General features: G+C 51.1%; 1 protein-coding gene across 2 annotated transcripts in view; it reads left to right on the top strand.

Moving 5' to 3' along the window:
• The first annotated feature begins 8,614 nt into the window (after positions 1–8,614).
• ECE1 (endothelin converting enzyme 1) overlaps positions 8,615–9,914 on the top strand; it is a 121,943-nt gene continuing 120,643 nt past the window's right edge. Inside the window, exon 1 of one of the 2 annotated variants that reach the window (XM_047792302.1) lies at positions 8,615–8,735. In XM_047792302.1, coding sequence (XP_047648258.1) covers positions 8,733–8,735 — 3 coding nt within the window. In that variant the 5' untranslated portion in view covers positions 8,615–8,732. Of the gene's footprint in view, positions 8,736–9,118; positions 9,138–9,914 lie in introns of those variants that run through there. The other variant, XM_047792305.1, reaches the window with a different exon arrangement.

Genomic DNA, 9,914 nt, shown 5'->3' with positions numbered 1-9,914 from the left:
GGGATCAGACAGGGGAGACCAACAGAGGAAACAAACTGAGCCAGACCGAGTGGAGGTGCTATGTAAGCAGTAATATAGGCTGTGGGAACATAGACACAGGAGCCCAAATCAGACTTGAGATGGGACCAGGGGGTATGGGGTATGGGGTCAGTGGCCTCCTTCCTAGTACCTTGGGTTTGGGGAATGAACATTTATTGAATGACTACTTTATGCTAAGTCTTTTGCTTTTGTTAACTCACCTAATCTTCAAAACACCCCTTCAGGGAGTTCCTGATGTGCTGCAGGTGGGTTAAGAGTCTGACTGCAGTAGCTCTGGTCACTGTGGAGGCACAGGTTCGATCCCCAGCCCTGTGCAGTAGGTTAAAAGATCTGGTACTGCCATGGCTGCAGCATAAGTAGGTTGAAGATGCAGCTCAGATTTAGTCCCTGGCCTGGGAACTTCCATATGCCATGGGTACAGCCATAAAAAACAAACAAACAAAAACCCACACCCCTTAAGGATGGATAACATCATCTGCATTTTAGAGATGAGGTTCAGAGAAGTGCAGAAGAACCTTAGCCAGGCTTCCTGAGCCAAGGCCAGATTGGACTCCAGGAGTCTGACTCCAGGGTGGAAACTTACCTCACGGTCCACAGCCCTAGTCAGATAGGGTCTTTGGGGGGATCCCAGCTCACCATCTGACTGGTTGGGCAGCCCCTGGAGGTTCCCCCTTGAGTCAATGGGGCTGGTGAGCAGCCTGGTTCTGTTTCAAGGGCACCTGGCTCAATGCTTTTCTGCTGCCTTCTCCTGCACCCCCAGCCCAAAGTCAAGGACACCAGGAGGGGGAAATAGCCCCTGGCCTGGGACTATTCCTGAGAACTCAAGCATTCAGGCTTCAAGAAAAATGGTGCCTCACCGGCTCCAGCACCCCCCACCTCTAGCTCACCCACTATCCTTGCTGCCCCAAGTTCTCCAGCCCCTAGTGCCTTCTTTCTGCCCTCCTGTGCCCTTCCCACATCTGGGTCTTTGCACAGGTTGCTCCTACTGCCTGAGGCCTCTTCTCTCTGGACCTGCGTGACTCCATCCTTTACCCTCTGCTACTCCCTCTCTAGTGTCCCTGACCTCCTTGCCATGTGGAATATCTCTGGCACCAAGCACCTCTTCCTCACGTGCCCAATCATAGCTGCTAAGTTGGTCTTGACATCCTCTTCCTCCTCCCCGGTCCAGCTTCCCCCGCCTCAGCCCAGCCCTATGTCCTAACCCCTTTCTCCATGACCCAACTCTCTCCAACTGTCAACCAACAAATTCACATTACAGAATGTTTTTGTTTATCATCAACATCTCTTCCACTTACAAGAATGCAGAGAAGCAGCTGCACCATGTTATAGCAAACATTGTAAAACATGAATTTAAAAGAGAGATTGAAAGCCCTCAGAAAGAGGTAGGGGGGGTTCCCGTTGTGGCTCAGTGGAAACGAATCTGACCAGCATCCATGATGATGACACAGGTTCGACCCCTGGCCTCACTCAGTGGGTTAAGGATCTGGTCTTGCTGTGAGCTGTGGTATAAGTCACAGATGCAGCTCGGATCTGGTGTTGCTATGGCTGTGGCATAGACCAGTGGCTATAGCTCCAATTAGAGCCCTAGCCTGGGAACCTCCATATGCTGTGTGTGGGGCCTTAGAAAGACACACACACACACAAAAAAAAAAAAAAGAAAGAAGGAAGGAAGGAAGAAAGAGAGAGAGATAGGGAAAAAACCATCAGGCTTCTGGACCAGATTAGTAACTGAGATTGAATATGTAATTTACCTAAGAGCTTCCTAGTGGCCAAAGCAAAAGGGGAAAATATACTGGGTTAGAGTAGCTGATTCTATGGTGAACTGGTCCCTTGAAAAAACATATCCTTTTTTTTTTTTCTTTTTAGGGCAATACTTGTAACATATGGAAGTTCTTAGGCTGGGATCAAATTGGAGCTGCAGCTGCTGGCCTATGCCACAACCACAGCAATGCCAGATCCAAGCCGCATCTTCAACCTACACTGCAGCTTGTGGTAACACCAGATCCTTAACCCACTGAGTGAGGCTGGGGATCGAACCCACTCATGGATACTAGTTAGGTCCTTAACCCACTGAGCCACCATAGGAACTCCTGGAAAAACATACTTATACCCTCCATTGAGAGGGGTTGTATATAAAAGAGCTGCTATTGGCAAGGAAGACCTTTGAAGAAGTGGTGTTCCCCTCTCCCTGCCCTCCTGTCCCCACTGGCCTTCTCTGTGCTCATTCCAGCTGATTCTCAGGCTTTTCTTTTGCTTTACTGCTCTGGCCTGACCTACTTTTCCCCAGCTCTGAGCTCTGCAAAAATAGCAGGTGTCCCGTTAGCAGAGATGTTCAAACTTGGGCTTGGTGACATCGCTGGAGGAAACGACAGAGGAGGTTTATAAACTGAAAGAGGGGCTAGAATAGATCACTTTTCCCATCTCACTCAGGCCCAGCCTTCAGGGGCTGTGAATTTGTGCCTGGGTAACTGAGACGATGCCCAGAGCCTAAGCACAGCTCTGGCTCCTGCACGGTCCCTTAGAGAAAACAGAGTTGAGTTCAAACCTCACAACACAACTGAAAAGCTGCCTTACTCTGAATTAGTGATCGTGTCCCACTTGGCTTCATGTTCTAATTGTGGAGAACAGGGGTAATACTCACCACAAGGAATTGTGGGTTCAATGGCAGTGCATGAATAACTTTTTTTTTTGTCTTTTTGTCTTTTTAGGGCCGCACCGGCGGCATATGGAGGTTCCTAGGCTGGAGCTCTGATTGGAGCCGCAGCCACTGGCCTATGTCACAGCCACAGCAATGCAGGATCTGAGCCACGTCATGACCTACACCACAGCTCATGGCAACGCCGGATCCTTAACCCACTGAGCAAGGCCAGGGGTTGAACCTACAACCTCACAGTTCTGAGTCATATTCGTTTCCGCTGCGCCACGATGGAAACTCCAAGTAACTTTTATTTATGTAGATCCCTACCTGATTACGCAGAAAGGGGTTTGAAGCTCCTTAAGAAATACCAAACAACAATAAATAAAACTAAGCAACTACATTTACCAGACGATGAAAATAATAGAAAAGTTATCTCATCCCAGCTCCCCCACTTGCTGGCTGTGTGACCTTGGGCAAGTTGCTTTACCTCTCTGATCCTCAGCTTCCTCATTTGTAAAATAGGATAATAGTAGTATCCCATTGAGGTATTGTAGAACTAAGTAAATTAATATAGAAGAGTACTTAGCACAATGCTTGGCCTACAGCAAGTAGACAATACATTTTAGCAGTTATTATGTAATCTCATTTTTTTTTATAAAAAAGGAATCTGGGTACAGCCCAGCCACTTTGAGGCCAATCTGAATCTCTACTGAATTAGAAAGAAACACCTGTTTCTCTTCCCCCACCCCTCCCCCCAAAACACTGAAAAGCAATTTAAATATTTATTCAGCTATTTTGAAAATGAAAAGATTTCATTCATAATCTCAATAAGTTCCTCTGTTTCTCTTTCTCATCTTCCCTCCCACTTTCTAGATGGCAGCCTGGCAGCCTCCAAATCTGTATTCTGAGTCCCTCAAAGGCTCATTCGAAGGTCCGGCTGCACTGCTCCTCTGGCTCTTGCTCCAGCCTCTCCCATCTTTTCCTATCCAGCAACCTCTGCCTTTTCTCTCCTAGCTGGTTCCTTTCCCCTCCCTCCACCTGTCATTCAGATCCACAGGATAAAGCCAGGCTGAAGCTACCTGAACTACAAAGTTTTCTTCCGCAAAGGCAGGGAAGAAAGGAGATTATGCACAGGTTAATAATGGTTTTCCTCTCACAATACAGACACACGTCTGTTGATACAGCTAACGGCAGCATTTCACGAAGGAGTTAGCTGCAGTTGATATTTGAGGAGGGGGGATATAGAGGACTTTTTTCCTATTATATTCATTTCCATGTTGTGTACTTTACTTTATAGTGAGCTCATATTAATTGTACTCAAAATCGGGGGGGAAAATCCAGATTTACTGTATTTTATTGTTGAAATTATGCATGGCAATCAGAGCGAAGGGAGAAAACAACAGAAAAAGTAAAGCAAAAGCAGGGCTAATGTCAGTATCTAAAATATCTTTCATTGGTCCCCTGTTTAGTCATTCAAAGTGCCACGTATGGGGCCCAGCGTGCACTTGATAAATAGCAGCTATTGTTGGTCAGGACTTAATGGACCTCGAATCCCTCACGGAAACTCAAACTGCCCAATTAAATCAGAGTAGACGGTGGCCCAAAGGGAAAGAGGTCAGGCTGGGACATCCCAGTCCCCAGCTCCACCCCAGGCAACCTCTCTGCAGAGTTGGATGGGTCAAGAAAGAGTTTAATTGGGTCTGACAAGCTCTGCCTGCTCCTCCTGGCTCAGCCTCCTAATGGGCTCCTTCTGAGGCCTTCCCGGCTATATCCTCTTAGATAGGCTGGTGGGTACATGTGTGCGATGGGGGAGTTTATTCCTGGAGAGTCCGGTGATGCCCCCCAGGAGCTCTAGACTATAGCTTCAGTTCCATTATGGAAGACAAAACAAAATAAAAAATCAAATACCTCTTATAATGAGTCTCATTCTGTCTGCAGGTCTATTGGCTACCTAGTTTGTCCAGATTCTATCTGACTTGTACATGGCATCAGTTGCCCCCTTCCCCACTCACAAATCAGCCACCCACTAAGGATTCTATGTGCACCTATTGTATTCTAGACATTATAGAACATCTACTCTGTATAAGGTGATGACAAAACAGAGGAAGAAAATGACCAATAATAACTCTTGCCATTAATTGAAGGCTTGTGAGAGGTAAGCCTCTTTACAAATTCTGGAGGCTTCTTCTTGGACCCTTGTGGGTCCTGAGGTTGGAAATCACACCTAGATTCAAATGCCAGGTACCTCTGAGGCCCCACACTTCATGGCCTGGCCAATCAGAACACTCGGCCACAGTGATTGGCCAAGGAATGGAGACCTGTCCAATAAGAGCCAGTGAGACTCAGTTTGGGGAATGTTGTTGGAACTGTTGAGAAAAGAGAGTCCCTGTTTCTTTTGGAGCTACTGAGACACAAGGATGCATGGCTGGTGTTGCTGGCAGCCACCTTGTGATCATGAGGAGAGAGCCTGCCAGAGAATGAGGCCAGTAGAGAGGGAAACTATCTTGAGACACAGAGGGAATAACAGTGAATCCTGATGATATCATCTGAGTTCCTCAATGCAGCAATGCCAAAAAGTGGCTCTACCCCTTTATAGTTGGGTTTTCTGCCAGCTTGAGCCCTCCTGTTCTGGCTGCTGTGCCCAGAAACCTGAGTATTTGGAGGAAGCACACCTTGCCATCCAATCTATAGGAGTCTAACAAGGAACTATGTTCTCCTGCCACGCAATCATCCATGTTTCTGTCAAAGAGCACAGTGAGACCACACAAATGCCAAAGGAAGCAGCATGATGCCAGCAAAGGAACAAATCCCCTTAGCCTAGCTGTGCTGCCTTTGAGAAGTCAATTTCCCTCTCTGAACATTAATTTACCTCACCTATAACATGGGGGTTGGGATGGGAATCATAGCATCCACAGAATAGAGTTTTTGCCAGAAGGGTGTTTGGTGGGGGTAAGCTCTGAGGATTGCCAAGGAGCTGGGGGTTAGGGTCAGAGTTGGCAGAAAACCTTCTTACTATTTCCCCCTGAGCAGCATAAGACCAAGGCCTGTCTCTCCCGGGCAGCCTGGTGGAATGGAAAAGACTCAGCCACAGCCCTGAGAGTCCTTGGTTCTAATCCTACTTCTGCTGCCAGCCCAAAGAGTGGCTTTGGGCAAGCTCCTCTGCTGCCCATGTGCCCTTTCAGAAGTGAGAAACCAGAGTTCCCATTGTAGCTCAGTGGTAACAAACCCGGCTGTTATCCATGAGGATGCAGGTTTGATCCCTAGATCTGCTCAGTGGGTTAAGGATCCAGCGTTGCCATAGCTATTTGTAGGCTGCAGATGTGGCTGTGACCAGTGGCTGCAGCTCTGATTCAACACCTAGCCTGGGAACTTCCATATGCCTTGGGTGCAGCCCTAAAAAAGACAAAAAAGAAAAAGAAGTTAGAAAGCCATGCTCTTTCTCCTGTTTTCTTCCTAGAGGCAGATCACATCTTGTTACTGTCGTAGCCTTAATACTCAGCCCAGTTCCTGTCTTGCTCAAAGAGCGTTCCAGAATGCCCATCATGCAAGTGAATAAAATGTGGTCAGGATATCTGACCTTTCTTTTTGGAACCTGTTGCTGGAGTATAACATATACGGAAAAAAAGCACAGATCCTAAGGTGCATTTAGGCACAAACTGAGGACACCCCTGTACACAGCCCCTCCATCCACCAAACACCCGGTGCCCCTTTTCCAGTCATTCCCTCTCCAAAGGTAACAGTGGCCTGACTTCTGAAGGCACTGATTAGTTTTGCTTTGAACTTTATATAAATGGAGCAATGCTGAATGTTTTCCAGTGCTCACAAAGGGTCCGCTTGTTAAATTTTCACACCAATCCTGGGGCGGGGGCAGAAATTACAAGTCCTATTTTATAGAGGAGAAAACTGAGGCTCAGAGAGAAGGGAATCCAGGGTTTCTGTTGTGGCTCAGTGGGTTAAGAACCCAACACAGTGGACATAGTGTCCTTGAGGATGCGGGTTTGATCCCCTAGCCCCGCTCAGTGGGTTGAGGATCCAGCCCATGAGCTGTGGTGTAGGTCGCAGGTGCGGCTCAGATCCCGAATTGCTGTGGCTGCAGCTGCAGCTCCAATTTGATCCCTAGCCTGGGAGCTTCCATATGCTGCAGATACAGCCCTAAAAAGAAAAAAAAGAAAAAAGAAAAAGGATAAAGGCGGGGTGGGGGGAAGTAAAAAAAGAAAGAGAGAGAGAAGGGAATTCCCCGAATTACAATGCAGGCATGTGGAGAGCCAGGATAAATGGATCTATTTTCGTGTCTCCCTGGATCTCAGAATATCCCTCCAGACATCAGGCTGCAATTCCCAGGAATGGTCAGGAATCTGAAACCAGCCCAGGCCTGGGCAGCTGATGGTATAAGTTACTAATCCTCCAAGAGGGAGGGTCTGGGCCTTCAGGTCCGGAAAGTATTTGGTCACCTTTAGGACATGGCCCAACCCTCCCTTCCTCCAGTCTGCCGCTCTCAAGGAGCTTGGTGAACTGTGACAAGTGGCCCTCCTCCCGGTATCCTTCCCTCCCCGCTGGAGAAGGCAGAGTGATGTTGAAAGGAAATGGGCAGACTTCCTCCCTGCCCTCCTGGTGGCCACACACACTGCCAGGGAGCAGATGGCTGCCTTTGGAACCTTTGCCCTGTGTGCCTAGACCTCTTGCCTGTGTGCTCAGAGTCCCTCTGGGCCGGCTGAGCAGGGGTTGCTCCAGCTGTTCCTACTCACCCCAGGAGATGCACTGTCTTCCAGAAGCCACCTCTGTCCCCTATGGCTGGTAGGCAAGATTCTCCAGGTCCTTCCTTCTGGCTTCATGAGCTCTTAGACAGCCTTCAAAGCCCAACCCACCTCCACTGGAATGTCTTTGTCTCTCCTACACATCCACTCAGCATGCCCCCTGCACATGTTTCTCTTTCTCAACACAATATAGAAATAATCACAAAGTTACACAAACAAAACACACAATTTCACCACATCTGCCATCTTTCTCTCTCTCTCTTTCTTATAACCTGGTCTACATACACAGTTGTACCAAATAACAGCCATGCCCCTTTCACATGTGCACAGGTGCATATGCACCAGCTATACTGCAAAACCCCATGGTTTAGTCGCTACTTGTATACAGCAGGGACACGAAGTCTCTTTATCCCACACCAAAGTGCATGCACAACAGGCCTCAAATGTACAGATCGCACATCATAAAATACACAGACACACACCTCCTTCACTCTGGCACTTACACAACCACACATAGAGAGGGTTTCTTCCTTGAACATAAAAATGCACAGGAATGGAGAGCCATCCGTTCTTCTCTCTGCTTCCTTCCCATCTCCTCCTCTCCCCCCTCTCTCACTGTTACACACGCACGCACGGAAGTACGGGGTAACAAACCTCCAATAGAGCCAGTCCCTGCCTTTCGCCTTACACAAACACACAGGCATGCGGGACCTAGCCTTCTTCCACTTTTTTTGTTTCCTCCTCCCCTCTTACACACACACACACACACACACACACACGCCTATGTAAACACACACACACACACACACACACACACACACACACACGCAGCTGCTGCGCCCTGGGTTACACTCCGTGCAAACGCCAGGCAGGAGACAAAGGTCGCCGAGGCGCCCGGCGCCCCGCATTGGACACAGCCAAGCAGCTCCCCAGGCTCCATCTCCCCCGAGTCGGTCTTGGCGAGGTCTGGACCCCGCGCCCCCAAAGCCGGAGACCCAGTCCGCGCGGGCCCTCGGGGGTCCGCACACCGCTGAAGCCCGGGACCCGGCGCTCTAAGGGTTAAGGCGCGGGCGCGGGCGGGGGAGGCGGTCCCCGGGCGTGATTGGCTGCGCTGCCCTGCCCCGCGCCCCGCCATTGGCCCCTTGGCGGGCCCGCCTCCCGGGACTCGGCGCCTGTGCCGCGCTCACCCGCTGGGGCCCAGCGTGCTGCGAGGGCGGCCAGCCTGCTCTCCGCAGAGCAGTCCCGCCAGCTGGGAGTGGGGCCCGGGGAGAGACGCGGGGCCGGAGCGGACCGCGCGAGCTATGGTGAGTGCCGCGCCCGGCCCGCCACGACGGTCCCTGGCGGCGGCGCCGGGGTGGGACTCGGGGCCGGCCCCACTCGCGGGGGCTGGGCGCCGGCTGCAGCTCCCCGAAGGCGTGGAGTCTGGGGGCGCGGGCAGGGCTCGGCTCGCGGAGAGGCACCGCACTCGATTCTGTCGGGAGCGGCCGCGCTGAGCTTGGTTCTGGGAGGCTGGACCCGGTCGGGTTTGAAGGGCTCGGGATGGCCAATTCTGTTCGGAGATACCTGGTGCGGTTCTAGTCGGGAGCGTCGTCCGGAAGTCCCTGGACTTGGCTGGGATTGGAGACCCTCGACTGGGTCCGTAAGGGGGTCGGGGGCACTCCGAAGCTGCTGGATTCCGTAGGACCGGAGTGTCCCAGGACGCTGAGGTAGGTCGGGGCTGAGACTTGGCTTGGGGCATCGTGGGTGGCCGCGCCGAGCGCATTCAGAGGGCTAGGTCGCGCGCTCTGGGACTGAGGATCCTCTACACCCTAAGGAGCTTGAGAGTGAAGGCTGGGAGCCAGGTGGATGGCTGTCAGAGACCGGGGGCCACTTGGGGACCCTTGGCCCATGGATCTGGTCACCCCACTCTCTGCCAGTAATGGGTCCTCAGAAGAGGGGATTGCTGAGGCCAAGCACTGATGCGGAGGGGCAGTAGCACCAGGGAGAAGGGGAGCTGGGTCTGGGGATTTCAGGGGGGTTTCTGAAGTCCCAGGAGAAGAACACATTTGGTTGGGCTGGACTTGATGAGGCTGTTTAGAGAGGAAGGTTGTCTCTGGAGGGAAAACGAAGGCCTTTCAATACCTCTCTGGGTCCTGGTGATCACCTGCCCATCATGGGGGCCAAGGCCTCCTCCTTCTCTGTAGCTTCTTTTCCCATGGACAGGCCCCTCAGATTTTCTCCCTAGTCCTGATCTGTGCCCTGTGAAGTGGCTACGAGCCACCGAGTAGGGCCTGGGGAAGGCATGTACCAGTGATGGTGGCTGCGAGTCCCAGGGGTACAGCCACCTCCACTTCTCTGTGACAATGCTGCTAAGCCTGGGGGGCCCAGGTGGGGGCAGGATAGGACACCCCATACTGATGAGTTCCCCATAGTGACTCTCCAGGGTCAGTTCCCGCTCTGCAATATCCCTTACAATATCCCTTGACAATATCCCTTTCCTCTTC

The sequence above is a fragment of the Phacochoerus africanus genome, chromosome 8 (genome assembly GCF_016906955.1).
Source record: "Phacochoerus africanus isolate WHEZ1 chromosome 8, ROS_Pafr_v1, whole genome shotgun sequence".
In the NCBI taxonomy this organism is placed as follows: Eukaryota; Metazoa; Chordata; class Mammalia; order Artiodactyla; family Suidae; genus Phacochoerus; species Phacochoerus africanus.
The sequence above is the reverse complement of the archived record's forward strand: the minus strand, read 5'-3'. Positions and strand labels throughout refer to the sequence as shown.